At 42.8% G+C, this 19,056-nt stretch overlaps 2 protein-coding genes across 4 annotated transcripts in view; both read left to right on the forward strand.

Annotated features, from left to right (window-relative positions):
* Positions 1 to 15,497, forward strand: part of CDH1 (cadherin 1) — a 72,122-nt gene extending 56,625 nt beyond the window's left edge. The window contains exons 9-16 of the mRNA XM_005692180.3: positions 30 to 212; positions 1,933 to 2,177; positions 7,053 to 7,198; positions 9,455 to 9,679; positions 9,992 to 10,222; positions 10,884 to 11,014; positions 11,715 to 11,858; positions 13,460 to 15,497. Coding sequence (XP_005692237.1) covers positions 30 to 212; positions 1,933 to 2,177; positions 7,053 to 7,198; positions 9,455 to 9,679; positions 9,992 to 10,222; positions 10,884 to 11,014; positions 11,715 to 11,858; positions 13,460 to 13,669 — 1,515 coding nt within the window. The 3' untranslated portion in view covers positions 13,670 to 15,497. The remainder of the gene's footprint in view (positions 1 to 29; positions 213 to 1,932; positions 2,178 to 7,052; positions 7,199 to 9,454; positions 9,680 to 9,991; positions 10,223 to 10,883; positions 11,015 to 11,714; positions 11,859 to 13,459) is intronic.
* The window catches only part of TANGO6 (transport and golgi organization 6 homolog), a 181,595-nt gene continuing 180,270 nt past the window's right edge, over positions 17,732 to 19,056 (forward strand). For 2 of the 3 annotated variants that reach the window (XM_018062193.1, XM_018062195.1), the window contains exon 1: positions 17,732 to 17,831. In XM_018062193.1, coding sequence (XP_017917682.1) covers positions 17,735 to 17,831 — 97 coding nt within the window. In that variant the 5' untranslated portion in view covers positions 17,732 to 17,734. The remainder of the gene's footprint in view (positions 17,832 to 19,056) is intronic. The other variant, XM_018062194.1, reaches the window with a different exon arrangement.

Genomic DNA, 19,056 nt, shown 5'->3' on the forward strand with positions numbered 1-19,056 from the left:
AGTGACCCATCTTCTCCTTTGCTCCTCAGTACATGGGGTCAGTGCCTGAGAACGAGGCTAACGTGGCCATCACCACACTCACAGTGACCGATGCCGACGTTCCCAACACCCCGGCATGGGAGGCTGTTTACACAGTATTAAATGATAACGAGAAGCAATTTATCGTCATCACAGACCCAGTTACCAATGAAGGCACTCTGAAAACAGCTAAGGTTTGTATGGTTCCTGCAAGATACAGAAATTGACCACCCAGCCAATGACCCTTGTCCCTGATGCCTTCTCCAGTATAGCCTGGTGTGGCCTGGGTGGAGTGGGGGTAGATGGCTCTCCCAGTTGCCAGTGGACCATTTGGGGTTTGTAGTGACTCTTCAGATTCATGTGGGAAGTCAGGAAGCTCCTATGTAGCACCCTAAATGTTTTTGCTGTTTTTTTTTTTTTTTCCCCCACACCTCATGACTTGTGGGATTTTAGTTCCCTGATTGGGGATTGAACCTGGGCCCTTGGCAGTGAGAGCCTAGGACTCACTGGACTACCAGGAAATACCATTTTTAAAAATACATTTTTTTTTAAAGCTGTTTATTTTGTATTGGGGTATAGCCGGCTTCAGGTGAACAGCAAAGAGACTTAGCCATACATATCCGTCTCTTTTAACACACTCTTTCTCTGAAACATTTGCCCATCTCCCACAACTGTTTTGCTGATGAGAAGAAAAATGGTTTATGGTTACTACTATTTTGCCAGATGACTTTAGAAGTGGGACAGATATGCCTGTGGAAAACGTCTAGGAAACTCAAACCCTAAGAAGCTGAGTGATTTCCTTCTTGAAGTTAGTCAGAAAGTTAACAAATCCCAAGATGAGCCCCAGAGGTTTGACCTCCCCTTGAGCAAGTGAGGAGGTGCTTCATTTCTGAATCACTTAGTATGTAGTCTTTCCTCCCACTAACATTTGATGTCAAGGTTTTCTCATGTTATTCTGTCAAAAAAAAGAAAGAAGGTAGTAATTTGAGTTCCTTTCATGTGCAAGGTCCTTCATAAAAGTTCCAGTTTATTCCTTACAGTGCCTCTGTGAGATAGTTTCTTTTCCTACATGTTTATATGTGGAAACAGACCCTGAGGTTAAATTGCTTAAATCACACAGCTAGGAAATGTCCTGGCCAGAATTTGAGCTCACTGCTGATTCTGAACTTGATGTTTTTGCCATTAAACTTACTGGGTTTAAAGACATGGCCAGGCAGGGTTGTCTGTCTTTCTGCTGCCACACAAACAGCTTGTCAGCATAGGATGTGAACATTCTACCTAGTCTTGGATTAATAAATGACTTGGTGGGCTATGTTTAACAGAGGCTTCCCATTTCAGATTTCATGTAGTTCATCTTTATTCTCTTCCTGGGGACCTCACCGTGAATCAGTTGCATATTAGTCATTGGGAGCTTTTTAAAAATACCAGAGTTCAGACCCCAGCCTCAGAGATTCCTGTTCACTGGCTCTCGGGTTAGGACCCAGGCATTGGTTTTCTTTAAAAGTTCTCAAGGGAATTTCTTGGCAGTCCAGTGCTTAGGATTCTGTGCTGTCACTGCCAAGGCCCCAGGTTCAGTCCCTGATGGGGGAACTAATATCCCACAAGCTGCATGGCCAAAAAAATAAGTTCTCAAGTTAATTATTTTCCTTTATAAAAATTTTTTTGTTTATTTGGCTGTGCTGGGTCTTAGCTGTGCCATGTAGGATCTCATTCCCTAATCAGGGATTGAACCCAGGCTCCCTGCAATGGGAGCTCAGAGCCTCTGCCACTGAATCAGCAGGGAAGTCCCTCAAGTTAATTCTTACTACAGCCAGATTTCAGAACCACTGATAATATTGCTAACCAAAAAGGATTTAATGTGTTTTTTTTTAAGATAGAATGTATTTTTTTAAACTTGGTTTTTCTGTTCTTTAGGGCTTGGATTTTGAGGCCAAGCAGCAGTACATCCTGTACGTGGCAGTGACGAACGTGGCCCCCTTTGAAGTCACTCTCCCCACTTCCACAGCCACCGTCACTGTGGATGTGATCGATGTGAATGAAGCCCCCATCTTTGTGCCTCCTCAAAAGAAAGTGGAAGTGCCCGAGGACTTTGGCGTGGGCCTGGAGATCACATCCTATACCGCCCGGGAGCCAGACACATTTATGGAACAGAAGATCATGTAAGTGTGAGAGGCTTTCCATAGATTTGGAGCAACTAACTGTGTGCGTATGTATGTGTATAAACTATTTTGTTTGTGACATTTTATCATCGTTGGTCTGTGTAAGACCTTCATCTTGTTTGACTTACTTGCTTATTTATTGAATATTTATTTGGCTGCATCAGGTCTTAGTCGCAACACACAGGATCTTTGTTGCACATGTGGAATCTTTTTTTTTTTTTTAACTTTTTATTTTGTATTGGGGTATAGCTGATTAACAGCAATACGTGAACTGTGAACTTCCAGATGTTCTAGCTGGTTTTAGAAAAGGCAGAGGAACCAGAGATCAAATTGCTAATATCTGCTGGATCATGGAAAAAGCAAGAGTGTTCCAGAAAAACATGTATTTCTGCTTTATTGACTATGCCAAACCCTTTGACTGTGTGGATCACAATAAACTGGAAAATTCTGAAAGAGATGGAATACCAGACCACCTGACCTGCCTCTTGAGAAACCTATACGTAGATCAAGAGGTGACAGTTAGAAGTGGACATGGAACAACAGACTGGTTCCAAATAGGAAAAGGAGTATGTCAAGGCTGTGTATTGTCACCCTGCTTATTTAACTTATATGTAGAGTACATCATGAGAAACGCTGGGCTGGAAGAAGCACAAGCTGGAATCAAGATTGCCGGGAGAAATCTCAATAACCTCAGATATGCAGATGACACCACCCTTATGGCAGAAAGTGAAGAGGAACTAAAAAGCCTCTTGATGAAAGTGAAAGAGGAGAGTGAAAAAGTTGGCTTAAAGCTCAACATTCAGAAAACGAAGATCATGCCATCTGGTCCCATCACTTCATGGGAAATAGATGGGGAAACAGTGGAAACAGTGTCAGACTTTATTTTGGGGGGCTCCAAAATCATTGCAGATGGTGATTGCAGTCAATAAATTAAAAAACGCTTACTACTTGGAAGGAAAGTTATGACCAACCTAGATAGCATGTTGAAAAGCAGAGACATTACTTTGCCAACAAAAGTCTATCTAGTCAAGGCTATGGTTTTTCCAGTAGTCATGTATGGATGTGAGAGTTGAACTGTGAAGAAAGCTGAGCGCCGAAGAATTGATGCTTTTGAACTGTGGTGTTGGAGAAGACTCTCGAGAGTCCCTTGGACTGCAAGGAGATCCAACCAGTCCATTCTAAAGGAGATTAGTCCTAGGATTTCTTTGGAAGGAATGATGCTAAAACTGAAACTCCAGTACTCTGGCCACCTCATGTGAAGAGTTGACTCATTGGAAAAGACTCTGATGCTGGGAGGGATTGAGGGCAGGAGGAGAAGGGGATGACAGAGGATGAGATGGCTGGATGGCATCACTGACTCAATGGACATGAGTCTGAGTGACCTCTGGGAGATGGTGATGGATAGGGAGGCCTGGCGTGCTGTGATCCATGGGACACACTCAAAGAGTTGGACACAACTGAGCGACTGAACTGCACTGAATAGCTGATTAACAATGTTGTGATAGTTTCAGGTGAACAGTGGAGGGACTCAGTCACACGTACACATCATACGTGGAATCTTTCACTGTGTTGTCTGGGCTTCTCTAGTTGGGATGCATGGACTTAGTTGCTCCACAGCGTGTGGGATCTTAGTTTCCCAACCAGGGATCGCACTGTGTCACTTGCATTGGAAGGCAGATTCTTAACCACTGAACCACCAAGGAAGTCCCTGGCTTTTTTTTTTTCCGCCTTTTGCCCCCATTTCCCACACCTTTTCCATTTCCTCCATAGTCAGCCATTGTAGATTTACTGTGCTTCTCTCACAAAGTATAAAAGGAATGTGGTTTTAATTTATATACATGGCATTGTGTTGAAAGTAGCTTACTGTTTCTTTTTTTCCTCTAACTTGGAAGATACCCCTGTAATGTAAATCACAGCCGCAGATGCTGAAAACACATAGACGAATCAACCTACAACAATGCCCTTGTGGCCATGTCTGAAAAAGAACGTTCTTCTTTTGAGGGCTGGGTCTGATTGCATGCTGGGTGCTCCAGTGTAACAATGGTGGAAGCACCAAGGGAGGACTATAAGCACAAATCCAAGCATGGCACGTCTGGGTCTTGTTAGGAACGGCACGTTTCCAGGGATAACAAAGACCTTGGTCAGTATGCCCACTTCCTCTTCTCAGAGAGAGATTCCTGTCAGTTAATATTTACTTTAGAGGAGACTGTCGAATGCTCTGAATTACTAAGAAAAAGTTATGCAAATCCAGAGTAGAGTCAGGCTTAGTGATTAACTGAGCATATTCATGTTTAGGGGAGGGGTGTTTGTATTCTAGTATCATTGCCTGTAACTTATTATATGTAAATGGAACAAAAAGAGTTTAAGTGCAACCTCAACTTTTGAGGTTATCCTGGGACATGGTTATCCTGGCACCCTGATTGGAATGACTCATAAATACCTTTAAACTGTGTGTGTGCTCGGTACAGGATGGACCAGGTAAAGGTTTCAGATCGTGATCCTCACAGCTGCTAGAAGCAATGGGATTAAGGATAATGAGAAGTTTTTAATGGAGGAACTCAGCTGGGATCATCCAAACCTCCTGATAGATTTCAACATCTACTGAAAAAGCAGGGACAGCCCAATACGACATGCCACTTAATGTGAGAAATATTTGAGAGAGACAAGAAAGGCTGAAACAGAATCTAATCGAGCCTTAGGATCTGATTTAGATGCAATGCAGAGAATGAACAAGTTAAATGCCACAAGGAAGCAGTCAGTCAAATACAGAACATGGGAGCTCTATGTCCAATGACTGGGTTTCTTCAACAAATAATGTCAAAAAGGTGAGGGTCTTAGTCTTCCATAGATTAAGGAGATTAATTAAGAGACAAATCAACCAACTGTAATGTGTAGACTGCTCGAAAACAGATTTAAACAATCCAACTATAAAAAGCAGCCTTGAGGCAAATAGAGAAACTTGCATATAGAATAGACATTATTCAGTTCAGTTCAGTCGATCAGTCGTGTCCGACTCTTTGTGACCCCATGAATCGCAGCATGCCAGGCCTCCCTGTCCATCACCAACTCCCAGAGTTCACTCAGACTCACATCCGTTGAGTCAGTGATGCCATCCAGCCATCTTATCCTGTCGTCCTTTTCTCCTCCTGCCCCCAATCCCTCCCAGCATCAGAGTCTTTTCCAATGAGTCAACTCTTCGCATGAGGTGTCCAAAGTACTGGAGTTTCAGCTTTAGCATCATTCCTTCCAAGGAAATCCCAGGGCTGATCTCCTTCAGAATGGACTGGTTGGATCTCCTTGCAGTCCAAGGGACTCTCAAGAGTCTTTCCCAATACCACAGTTCAAAAGCATCAATTCTTCGGCACTCAGCCTTCTTCACAGTCCAACTCTCACATCCATACATGACCACAGGGAAAACCATAGCCTTGACTAGACGTTATTAAGTACTTATTATTTTTGCTAGGTGTGTTAGTGACATGATACTATAGGATTTTTGTTTTGGAAGTAAAGCCTTGGATTCTATGTTTTCCAGGCTATGTTAATATTTTAGTTTGTGGTAGCGAAACAGATGTTCAAAGCATCTATTTGGGGTAAGTTAAAGGACCAAGTCTTAATAATGTTTGCAGAGACCCTTACCCCTGGAATAAAGACCGCTCTGTATATGTAGTTCATTGCTGTGCACTTTTAGGTCCTGAGGATAAGTCCACGATTATCCAGGACCCTTTCCTCCTTCAGTTTCTTTATTTCCCTTTCTGGGCCTTTCCATGACCTCGATAGGTAACTGGGCAGTGTATCTGTTTTTCATGCTTATGTTTCTTCTGATTCTGGTATTCCTAATAAGATGCTGCTTAACAAGATCTTCTTGGCATTTTTATTTATTTATTTATTTATTTTTGACTGTGTAAGACCAGAAGGAACTTTATCCTCCCTGGTACTTCCCATTAAATGCCAATAGTGCAACACATCTCCAGGTCACTGTGTCAACACAGATCTCCAAATGCTCATGGCAGGGATGCTAGGTGCCATATTGTGACAAGTTGAGAACTATTGTACCCTCTGGGAGCTGGGCTGAGAGAAACTAAAGAAATCTGATGTCTGGGACTTCCTTGGTGGTCCAGTGGTTAAGAATCAGCCTTGCAATGCAGGAAACATGGGTTCAGTTCCTGGTTGGGGAACTAAGATCCTGCTTGGCACATGCAGAGCAGCTAAGCCCAAGTACCACAACTAATGAGCCTGCACACCACGACTAGAGAGTCCACACACTGCAACGAAAGATCCCGAGTGCCGCAACTAAGACCTGGAGCAGCGAAGTAAATAAATTAAAAATAAAACGAAAAACATGGCTGCAAACTGTTTATAAAGAAAAGAAAGAAATCTGACATTTAAATGCTGTGTCCGGTCCTGGATTAGATTCTGAATTGGGCAGGGGTGAGTGGGGATGCTGTGAAGGACAGTTCTGAGGAAGCTGACAGTTTGAATATGTACCATGTATGAAGTGATGTTTCCTGAAATTGAAAATCAAATTATAGTTATATAAGAGAATGCCTCTGTTATTAGGAGAAAACAAACTGAGGTATTCATCAGTAAAGGAATATGGTGTCTGCAACTTGTTCGCAAATGGTTTAGCCAAACGAGTTTATGTCTATATGGGCATCCACTTATGTATACAGCAAAATACTGGCAATGGGTGAATCTGGGTGAAGGGTACGTGGATGGTCCTCAAACCTTTCTGGTAGAATTCCTATAGATGTGATTTTTTTTTTTTTTAAATGAAATAGGGAAGCAAAGTATATATCAACAACGAGGAACCTTCACCTTCTTCAGCTATCTGCTGTTCGCTGTTCCTGTTCTAAATCAGAGCTTGTGTCTTTCCAGGTATCGGATTTGGAGGGACGCTGCCAACTGGCTGGAGATTAATCCGGAAACGGGTGCCATTTCCACTCGGGCTGAGTTGGACAGAGAGGATGTCGAGCATGTGAAGAACAGCACGTACACGGCCCTCATCATAGCCACTGACAATGGTGAGGACGCCCTTACCATCGAGTGTTTGCCGTCTCCCGCTCCTAAATAGCTTACCTCCTTGCCCCTGTCCTTTTGGAGGCATGAGTTCTTTCTTTTTCTTTCATTCTTAAAGCATTCTCAAAAGAATTGTCCAAAGTGCACAGAATTTAGGTCAAGCAGAAGTTCCTTTTTACCACTCGCTCTGTGACCCCATGGGAGCCAGACGGCCTGGGCTTAGATCCTAGGACCAAAGCTTAATACCTGTGTGAACTTGAACTTATTACCTAATTTTTATGTCTCTTACCTCTTTTATCTGACAAAATGATAATACCCTATCTAGCTTAAATTTACGTAGAAGTGTTTGGAAGAGTGCCTGCTAACCTATTCTATGCTCTGTAAGGACTGCCATTTATTTGTATTATCATCACCATTAGTGAAGCGTGGCTCCTTCCAGACTCTGTGTATTCAAATACATTTATATACATATGGAAATATGGTTTATTATAAAACTGCTGTCTGATTTATAGCCTATTTTTGTTTTTATTACAAAAACACCCCATTATCATATGTGTGTTTAATTTTTTTTCTCTTGAACATATGCGCTGAAGACACAGAGATCTATCTTGGCACATTATAGATCTGCCTCTTTTCAGTAAAATGTTACGCGGATGATTCTTTACCAGCTGAGCTACCAGGGAAGTCCTACATGGATATAGCATAATTTAACCGTTTGCACATTAAAAAACCCCAGGATTGTTTCCAGTTCTCCATTATTTCTGTGAATGATAGTAAACATCCTTGTACATGCCTCTGGGGGCAAGTGTTTCCCTCAGATAGATATTCAGAAGCGGAATCACTGTTAAAGAGAACGGCTAATTCCTCTGGTTAAGTCCCTTTCCCTCTCTCTCCCCCATGGACATTGTGCTTAGTGAAATAAACCAGTCACAAAATGACAAATACTGTGTGATTCCACTTAGATGAGATTTTAATGTGGTCAGATTCATAGAAACAAAGTAGAATGGTGGTTCCCAGGACCTGGAAGGGGAAATAAGAAATTGTTTAGTGGGTACAGAATTCAGTTTTGTGAGATAAAGTTATGGAGAGCTGTTTCACAGCATGTGATTATACCAACATTATTGAACTGTACATTTTTAAAATGGTTAAAATGATAAATTTCTTTAATTCACAATTTTTTAAGAGGTTAAAAAAAATCACTACAGCCACCCAGGTATAAATATTTATGGATTTGAGATATATTCCTCTGGGCTTTTTTCCCCTATGATTCCTTGAGGACCTTCCTTTTTTTTTTTTTTAGGACCTTCCTTTTGTATTACCAAGTGCTATGTCAGGATGTGAAAGAAATACAAACAGAAATATGTACAGATCTCCAAATTTTGTTTGAAAATTGATTTGCAGTGATTTTAAAAGGTTCAACTCTGTGATAATGACCCTAAAAGCCTTAGAAGTTCAGAGACAGTGAATGAGTAGGGGGCCATGAGGATTTTTTTTTCTTTAATTTATTTATTTGGCTGCGTCAGGTCTTGGTTTCCACATGTAGGCTCTTCAATCTTCCTTGTGGCATGCAGGTTTTTAATTGTGGCATGTGGGATCTAGTTCCCTGACCGGGGATTGAACCCATGAACCCTGCATTGGGAGCACAGCTTCTTTGCCACTGCTCCACCTGAGGAAGTCCTGTGATGAGGAATTTTTAGAGTGGTTTAAAATATATATTTCTCAAGTTTCATTGAAGTATAGTTAACTTATAATGTATTAATTTTTTCTGTACAGCAGAGTGACTTAGTTATATACATATATGTTCTTTTTCATATTCTTTTCCATTATGATTCACCATAGGATACTGAACACAGCTCCCTGCGCTATACCGTAGGACCTTGTTGTGTACCCATCCTGTATGTAATAGTTTGCCTCCGCTAATCCCAAGCTCATCTCATTCTTTCCCTTCCCTACACACCTCCCACCCTGGCATAGAGAGGATAAATTTAATGGATGAATAAAGTTATGTATGAAGACAGAGGGAGTCCTTGGTGTGAGGAATAACTTGAGTAACTGTTATCAAAGTGAGGAATAGCAAGTCAGAGGTCTGCCCATCCAGGAGTTGAGGGTGGCCGGGGACCGGCAGGAGGGGCGGCTCTGGAGGGCAGCTTGGGGTTGGGTGCTGTAGCCCTGAAGAGCCAGGACAAGATTTGGATTCGGTCTGATGGGAGGCAGTAGGGATTCACTGATCATCCTGAGCTGTGACATTTCCTCTGTACCAGGATCTCCACCTGCCACTGGGACAGGCACCCTGCTCCTGTTCCTCGATGATGTGAATGACAATGGCCCCGTACCAGAACCCCGGGCCATGGACTTCTGCCAGAGGAATCCCGAGCCTCACATCATCAACATCATGGATCCTGATCTCCCCCCGAACACCTCCCCCTTCACAGCAGAACTGACACATGGGGCGAGTGTCAACTGGACCATTGAGTACAATGACCAAGGTGGGCACCAGAGTCTTTCTTATTTTGGAAACTTTACTCTGACCCTCTGCTTCCCTTCTCCCTCGCCCTTCTGAACTTCGCTTCTCAGTATCCACTGTCACCCCTTTTAAGGTAATGTTTCCTGGTCCCTTCTGCATTTGTGACATTGAACCAAATCATCAGCATCTGAGTCTGTGACATGCTGCCCATTAAGCTGCAGCTCAAATAGCTGTCATTTTCACTTGGTTTTGGACTGTCTCTAGTTCCTTAATCATTGTAGTCTGGAATGAACTTTTTCTCTTCCAATCCCCTCACTTTTGTTGCTTCCTCCAGAACGTGAGTCTCTGATTTTGAAGCCAAAGAAAACCTTAGAGTTGGGTGACCACAAAATCAATCTCAAGCTCATAGACAACCAGAACAAAGACCAGGTGACTACACTTGATGTGCACGTGTGTGACTGTGATGGGATCGTCAGCAACTGCAGGAAGGCCACGCCCTTTGCCGAAGCAGGATTGCAAGTTCCCGCCATCCTGGGGATCCTCGGAGGCGTCCTTGCTTTTCTGAGTAAGTACTGCCGGCGAGTGTTCCAGCCTTTTGCTTCTACAATGTTAACTGTATATAGCCCAAGATCAGATGAAAACCTTGAAAATTAATTAATAGATTTTAAAGCTTATCTTAAGATAAAGCGTATGCCAAGTAATTTTTTTGCTGTCATTTATTTTTAATTAAAAAATTTTTTTATGTTTTTTCATTGTGTGCTATGTGATTTTATAGTCTGTGCCCCCCCCCCCCCATAACTGAATAAGAATAATATGTACGTATCAGTAACCTTGAGGCTGACACAGTCGTGGTCACAAACCATCAATGGCTCTAACTCACTCAGAATCAAAGCCACAGTCCCTCCAGAGGTCTGCACGAGGTCTCTCTGCTGACCTGGCCTTTCCTTAATCACACCAATTTGCTCCTGCTGCAAGGCCTTTATCTGGACCATTTCTGCTCCTGGAGTACTTTGCCCCAGATTTTGAGAAATGACTGATGGGTTTAAGGTCCAATTAAAGACCACACTTGAGGTCACATGTACTTGTCTACTGTGTTGTGCTGCATATATTAACTTCAGGGCCCTGAAGACATGTAAGTTGCCTAACAGCTGTCTATCAAGTCTGTACCGGCTGCTGCTTACAGCCTTGCTGATTTGTGGCTCTCATCTCTCTCTTCCCTACTCCAGTCCTTATTCTGCTGCTTCTACTACTTGTTCGGAGGAGAAGGGTGGTCAAAGAGCCCTTACTGCCCCCAGAAGACGACACCCGGGACAATGTGTATTACTATGATGAAGAAGGAGGTGGGGAAGAAGACCAGGTGGGTGTTGAAAACCATGGGACAAAGCTTAATGGCAGTCTCTTTATTTGGAGGAAGCAATGATTAGGAGAAGGCAGACATGTAAAATAGTTCCGCGTCACTTTGTGTATTTTTAAAGACCTTACCCAAGAAAATTGATGTTGTCATTAACCATCAGCATTAATAAACATTGTTAACAGTTATTTTGTTCCTGCTGTCAGATAAGTTCCATGTAATTCCTGCCTTCTTTGTCCCAGCAAAGTACACTTAAAGCCTTTGCCTCTGTCACATGTTTTAATGTCCCATTGGTCAAAGCAAGTCAAAGGATAAAGCCCCACATAAATGGATTCCTGTTCTTTTCACAGAGGATACGGTGGGAAAGGAGTGAATATTTGTTGAATAATAATCTAATAATCATACCCTTTGGAAAGTTCTTAAAACAATCTCCATCTCTTCCCACAAGTGATCCTCACAAGGCTTTTATGTTAAATTTCCTTCCAATGCTGTTTTGGAAACTCATAGGTTGAGAACTATCATTTCAGGAAAAAAACAAACAAATAACTAACTGCCATTTCAGATTACATTGGTACATGGTTGTAGACATCATACAGCTGACATTTAAGGCCTCATCCAGTACTATAATATGTAAACCATATATGACTCTGTGTTTATGACTGTTTCTATTTTACTCTTTACCCTGTTTTTACCTTTTTCTCTAAAGGACTTTGACTTGAGCCAGTTACATAGGGGCCTGGATGCTCGTCCTGAAGTGACTCGCAATGACGTGGCACCAACCCTCATGAGTGTGCCCCAGTACCGACCCCGCCCTGCCAATCCTGATGAAATTGGAAACTTTATTGATGAAGTAAGTAAGCACAGTCAAAAGTCAAAGCGCAATAACCTTATCTGTAAATTTGGAGAGAAGCAACTGCGTCAAAAGTGAGAAAAAGTCTTTAGGTTCTTTCCTTTACCGTGTTTTCATCTTGCACAATCCCTGAGCTACCTCCCCTCTTCCCACCCTTTTTTTTTTTTGTGCCTCATCTAAATTTCAGAACTAATATAATAGCACTTTGAATTAGTCTTTGGGAATTTGCAAAGTCTACACTGAAAAATTGAGACTTGTTTGAAAGGATTTAATAGAATTAGGAAGGAAAAAGAGATTCAAAGTAGATTCAGTTTGGTTTCACTAATGGGTCTCTTTCCCTGCATTGCACTGGGATGTAATATTAAATGTGTAATTGCAAGGCTACTCGAGGGCCAGAAAAATAGCTTCCATTCTGTATACGTCAGAAATGCATTCAGCTATAAATACCAGAACCTTAAATAGATATGATACCTTGTGCAAATAGGAGACTGAGGGAAGTAGTCCAGGCTGGAGCATCAGCTTTTTCCATCTTTCTGCTGCATGATCTATGCATGTAGATCCTTGTTCTCATGCCTCATGCTTGTTGCCTCATGATCACAAGATGGCTGCCACGCTTCCAGGCCTTGGGCCTGTTTTCCATTCAAGAAGTAGGAAAAGCACAGCAGAAGACCAAAATCTTTCTAGCAAACTGTTAGGCAAGAAAGAAATTCATCCTATAGGTTATTGTTCAGGACTTTTAAGTTAATTAGCTTCAGGGAGGATGAGGAAGAAATAGTGGGATTAAGCAAAGAACCGGGGAAAATAATAGTCCAGGGGGACCTGTTTCCTTAAACTATGTTACCTGATTACTTTCTTGGTCATTGGAATGATTTTCAGGGCTGGTCTGACGGTCCACTGGCCTTCAGTGAGTCTTCATGGCTTTTAGATTTCTAGGGAAGTTGTCATCACCTGGGACTCTAAAAGCACAGCTGTATTGGACAGGACCAAGCCAGATCCATTCTAGCACTGGGTCTTAGAGAAAACTGGGAACAGGAATGTCCAGTTTAAATCATCCCTTTAGACATATCTGGATCAGGTCTTTTCCTCCAATTATGTTTATTTGTGCTTGTAGCTGTTTCTTAATTACAAAAGTAAAATGTTTGTTATTTTAAAAATATAAATTATGAAAATGTATATAAAGAAAAGAATGCAAATCCTATGGACAGAGAATCTCATGAACAGAGGAGCCCAGTGGGTCGCAAAGAGTCAGACACGACTGAAGCGACTTAGCAAGCACACAAGACTATCCTGGTATGACGGTTTTTAGTCTCTGTCCATTTGGATTGGCTGGCGCTCATCTCTCCTGCCTACATATAATTTACCACTTTAAACATTCTGCTACAGACTTTCCCCTTTCATTAGAAATGTGTAATGACCATCTTCTGTTCCAGTCTGTATTAAATTTACTTTGTTGGTATTCATTGCCCCTGGAGTTCTGCAGGATGGTTACATTGTTGTGTGTTGTGTGCATTTTGCTTTATTCACCAAAAGAAGGTATTTTGCTTAAGATGACAGGTATACAATTCCTCTCAATAAAAGATCCTATTGTCTTCCTTCTTTAGAACCTGAAGGCAGCTGATAGTGACCCCACTGCCCCACCCTATGACTCTCTGCTGGTGTTTGATTATGAAGGAAGTGGTTCCGAAGCTGCTAGTCTGAGCTCCCTGAACTCCTCAGAGTCAGACCAAGACCAGGACTATGACTACCTGAATGAATGGGGCAATCGCTTCAAGAAGCTGGCGGACATGTACGGAGGCGGCGAGGATGACTAAGGGACTCAGGACCGATGGGAAGAGAGATGGGTCCCTATACTCGTGTGATGGAAAATGTGGGAAACATACTCCTGGTTATTCGCCAGCTCCCTTCACTCGGGATACGTTTCTGGAGAAGAGACTGATCAGTGATAGCATAGTCCTGATTTCCACTTTATAGATCTAATCTGTGTACTAGAACGATTTAGACTTATTCCTTGAGTAATCTTTTTCCTTTCATCACTTTTGACATGGTGATGATGTCCAAAATACCCCTAAATTTTAATACTTCAAAATAATAGTTTTAGTCTCAGAAGGTTCTGCTAGAAACTTGCAGATTCCCTTAAGGGCTTTGTCTCATTTTTCAAAGGAAGGGGAGGGGTCAGTTTCCCTATTGTGTGTGTGTGTGTGTGTGTATATATATATATATATGTATATATATATATATAAATTGTGTGCTTCTGTCCCTCCTGTCACCGCACTGATGTCCTGTGTTCTGACATCTGCTCTTACTCCTTCTGAATTCTATTACATTTCTCTGATGCAGACATTACTGGGCTCTTTTAGGGAAAGAGGATTATGTCTTAGGCTGGCCATGTACTGAGTGGGTATTGTGTACTCTTCAGACCTTAACGGCTTAACGGCTTTTCATTTTTATCTTCTGAGTACGTAATTGTGATGGGCATCTATCCAGTTAACTTGTTCTGAGTAAGGATGTTGGTCACGTGAATGTCATTACAAGGTACTTTGGTTCTAAATAGGGACGTAGGGCCAGAAAAGGTGGTGAGTTTCAGGCGCCACTGAACTCTTTTTTTGTTTGACCGCACTGCAGGACATGGGGAATCTTAGTTCCCTGACTAGGGGTCAGACCTGCGTCCCTTAACAGGGGAATCGAGGATTCTTAACCACTGGACCACCAGGGAAATCCCACTACTAGACTTCTAATGTTTATTTATCTCTAAAACGAAAGAGTGATATATTCCAGGACTTAGAATAGTGCCTAAAGTGCTGTAGCCAAAGACAGAAGCTGGCAAGAGGGCACAGCAGAGGGCAAATGTGAAAAATGGGCTTGGAGATGGCAGGGGCAATTGTCACTAAGCCTGGCAATTGAGCCAACTGAGGCTGAAGACAGTTGAAGTGGCTCTACCTCCACCCCCTGGAAATTCTGAACTAGAGGAATCTCAACATGTATTTGCCAGGATCCTTGGACCCAAAGCACAGAATCCCCGAGCCTGCTTTTGCTGGTATTTATAGAAAATGCTAGCTGGTCTGGACACATTTGCCCCAAATTTCAGCTATGAAACTTGAGAATATTTTTCAAATCCAATTAGTTTTTCCTTTGCAGAGGAAGAAAACACTCACTGAAAGGGTGTTAGCAAAGGAAGGTGAGGGTAGGGAGTACATTAATTTGGATCTTCTTTTAGTTGAAATGCATCTTTTAAGAAAATTTTGACAACCATAGACAAGAATTTAATCTAAATTACTTCCCTACCTATCAACTGTTTTTAGAAGAAAAGGAACATCTTCCAACCACTTCTTAGAACTGTCTTGATTTTTCAGCAATTTAAACTCTAATGTAGTTCTACATAGAGAATGTCACTATAGTTTTGAGTGTAATATGTGTATGGGTGCAGACAATTTTGTATTTTCTTTGGGAGTGGAAAAGGAAAGCAATTCAAGCTGCAAAAATTATTCTTATTTGTTTTTTTACAAATTTTATTAAAGAATTTTGTTACACCATTGTCAAACTTCTTTTATTTGATTGTACAATCCCAGGTCAGGCAAATGGTAGGTAAGCTCATTCAAAACATGGAGAGAGAAGCTTCATATTAAAATATCTATTCCTGAACTTTGTGTCATTCTTTTGGGACTGAATAGGGGGAAAGGGAAACTGTGTTTCTAAGGTCAATTTATTTGAAGGATATCCATCCATGTGGTATGTGATGAAACCAATAAAATCTCTTTGTCAGGGGGAAGCTACTGTGGGTTGCACGGAGGGATAGAAAGAAGCAAGGCTGGGTGGGGTTTCCCTGGCAGTCCAGTGGCTAACACTCTGTGTTGCCAATGCAGGAGGCTTGAGTTTGATCCTTGGTCAGGAAACTAGATCCCACATGCTGCAACTAAAGATCCCACCTGCCACAACTAAGACCTGGTGCAGCCAAATAAATAAATATTTTTTGAAAAATGTAGTTTCCAGTTTAAAGGTGTTTTAGCAGGTTTTATTTAAGGAAGAGATGAAGATCCAGGTGCACTTTATTAAGCATTCCTTGTGTGGCAGACATTGCTAAATACTTGAGAACAGTATCACTTTGATTCCCCAAGATAGCCTCGTGAAAATGATTCTGTTACCTTTGAGAGTAGGAAATGGCTGTGATGACATAGGGCTGGAGTCCAGAGAAATGGGAGTGACTAGGAAGGGGCCTGACTCATGGAGGAGAGAGTTAAATGAACCATTTCTTCCCCCAGTGGCATGGTCTTGCATATGGAGCACATCCCATTTCCCAAGGCTTTCAGCAGCTAAGTACTGAAGAGCAGTCATCAGTCATGACGTCAGGCTAACTCAAAGGATCTCAAAAAGAAGCAGGACAGCCTCTTGGGCGCAGTCTCACAGAGTGGGTGTTGGAGCCAGTTGTGACAATGGTAGGCAAGGTTACTGACTTTTAATGAAAGGAGAGGCAGGCATGGTAGTCTTGCCCTCAGAAACATTGTCCTTGATTTCTAGCATGCCATTCCCTGTTGGCTCAGATGGTAAAGCGTCTGCCTGCAATGCGGGAGACCCGGGTTCAATCCCTGGGTTGGGAAGATCCCCTGGAGAAGGAAATGGCCACCCACTCCAGCACTCATGCCTGGAAAATTCCATGGATGGAGAAGCCGGGTGGTCTACAGTCCATGGGGTAGCAAAGAGTCAGACATGACCGAGCAACTTCACTTTCACTTTCTTTCAGACAATATGAATTTTGAATGTCCCACCAAGATTTCTGTAAGTGGAAAAGTTGTTAGTGATGATATATCTCCAACCCATTCTGTTTTACATATTAACACAATTCTGATGTGGCACGATTTTAACAAACACTGAATTTTCCAGGGATGTCTGAATAGAGCAAAGAGAGAAGGCAATGGCACCCCACTCCAGTACTCTTGCCTGGAAAATCCCATGGATGGAGGAGCCTGGTGGGCTGCAGTCCATGAGGTCGCTAAGAGTCGGACACGACTGAGAGAGTTCACTTTCGCTTTTCACTTTCATGCATTGGGGAAGGAAATGGCAACCCACTCCAGTGTTCTTGCCTGGAGAATCCCAGGGATGGGGGAGCCTGATGGGCTGCCGTCTATGGAGTCGCACAAGAGTCGGACACGACTGAAGCGACTTAGCAGCAGCAGCAGTACTTAGTCCATTTAAGAAATCATATCAAGAACAATATTTGCAGCTATTTGCAATAGGTGTGTGTGTTTAGCAGTTATTTTTAAATATCACTGAAGTGAAGTGAAGTCGCTCAGTCGTGTCCGACTCTTTGCAACCCCATGGACTGGAGCCCACCAGGCTCCTCAGTCCACGGGATTTTCCAGGCATGAATACTGGAGTGGGTTGCCATTTCCTTCTCCAGGGGATCTTCCCGACCCAGGGATCGAACCCGGGACTCCCACATTCTAGGCAGACGCTTTACCGTCTGAACTACCAGGGAAGCACAAATATCACTACTGAAGAAGTTAAACAATTTGAGTATTATTTTACATACCGAACTTCATTATAAGAAGGTGCATCATCTGATTACTTCACTACTTCAGTGTTTTGATGACCAAATGTTTTCATACTGAATAAAATTCATATTATTTTATAAACTACTTCTCATCCTTTATACAGAAGTTAATCACGTTGAGTTTCTCAAGTCGTGCACGTTGACAGTTTGCGTTAGCTATTTTTACTTCCCCTACCCCAAGGAAATACAGGTGGCGAGAGAAAAACATTTTTTCCCAAAGGGGGCGTTCCCAGCCGAGTCGATCCCGCCCCTAGTGCGTCGGCCACGCGCCACCCGGCAGCGGCACCGTTCCGCTGAGGCGCATGCGCAGCTCGCCAGTAGAGCTTCAGTCATGGCGGCGGTCACTCAGGCTCCTGGCAGCAGGGTTCTGGAAAAGTGTGGTCTGGAGCAGATTTTGGAGGCGTTGAAGCTGCTGCTGAGCCCGGGAGGTGAGAGGACGGAATTCGGCGCCGGGCTGCACCTGGGGCCTTTGGGCAGGGTCTGTCCAGCGTCATTTTACCCTTGAGGAAACCGAGGTTCAAGGAGGGATGGGAACCGTTGAATATTGATACTAGCCGAAGTATCTCGAGCGGTTACCTTGGGCCAGACACTGTGTTAAGCACCGTGGGTACGTGTTCTCATCCGTCCTTACTGCAGCTCTGTGCAGACTGCAACCACAGCCTCAGAGAGTCTCCCAGAGCTGCCTCAAAGAGGTCCGAGCTTCTTGAGAGCGCAGGGTCTGATGTGGACACTGGACATTTGTACAGAGTGCCAAGGAGTCCAGAGGAAGCAGTGACGTTTGAGCTGCGTTTGGGGGAGAGGATTTAGAGATTTACAGTCACTTTTAATCTTTCCCAGTTTAGAATCAGAAGGGACCTTGGGAGTGGTGTAGCCTGGCACTCAAAGGATCCTTTTACTCCTGAGGATACCCCTGGCTCATTAAAGAGAATAAATAACCTGATCAAGATCAGATGGTCAGGTTAGAGGCAGAACACGAACTTAGAACCGAAGTCTACCGAACCCTCTTGTCAGACCAAAGCAGATTATTCAGTATGGAGCCTCTGATGTTATCTGGAGCTTTGGGGAAGATACATATGAAATAGGGCCCTACTTTAAATTAGAGTGTACAATTTGGAGGAAGGGGTTTGTAGGGTGAGGAAGGTAAGGTACGGGAAGGTTATGTTCCCAGTCTCACATTTTGAGATTGCCCCACCTCCACCCCAAACTTAGAAAAGTCGGGAAACAGTAAGTGTATCATACTAGGGGCAAGTGAAAGCTAGTAGGGGGAATTCCCTGCCAGTCCAGTGGTTAGGACTCCCTGGTTTCACTGTGGAGGGCCCCAGTCAATCCCTGGTGGGGGAACTAAGATCCACCAGCTGAGAATAGTGAGCAAAAAGGAAAAAAAAAAAAAAAAAAAGCTAATTGAGTGCCTGCTACGTGTCAACCCCTATAGTGTGCTATTTATGTATGGATCTTTTTATCCTCACAACAATTCCATGATATAGGTATTACTTGTATTCCATTTTACAGATGAAGGAACCAAGGCTCAGGTATATTGGAAATTGCCCAATGCCAGTCTCCTAAGTGGTAGAGTTAGGATTTGAATTTCAGATGCCTTCAACTGTAGTATGGAACTATATATACTACTTTGCCACAGTGAAGAATTAAACTGCA

This window comes from Capra hircus, chromosome 18 (genome assembly GCF_001704415.2).
Source record: "Capra hircus breed San Clemente chromosome 18, ASM170441v1, whole genome shotgun sequence".
Taxonomy (NCBI): Eukaryota; Metazoa; Chordata; class Mammalia; order Artiodactyla; family Bovidae; genus Capra; species Capra hircus.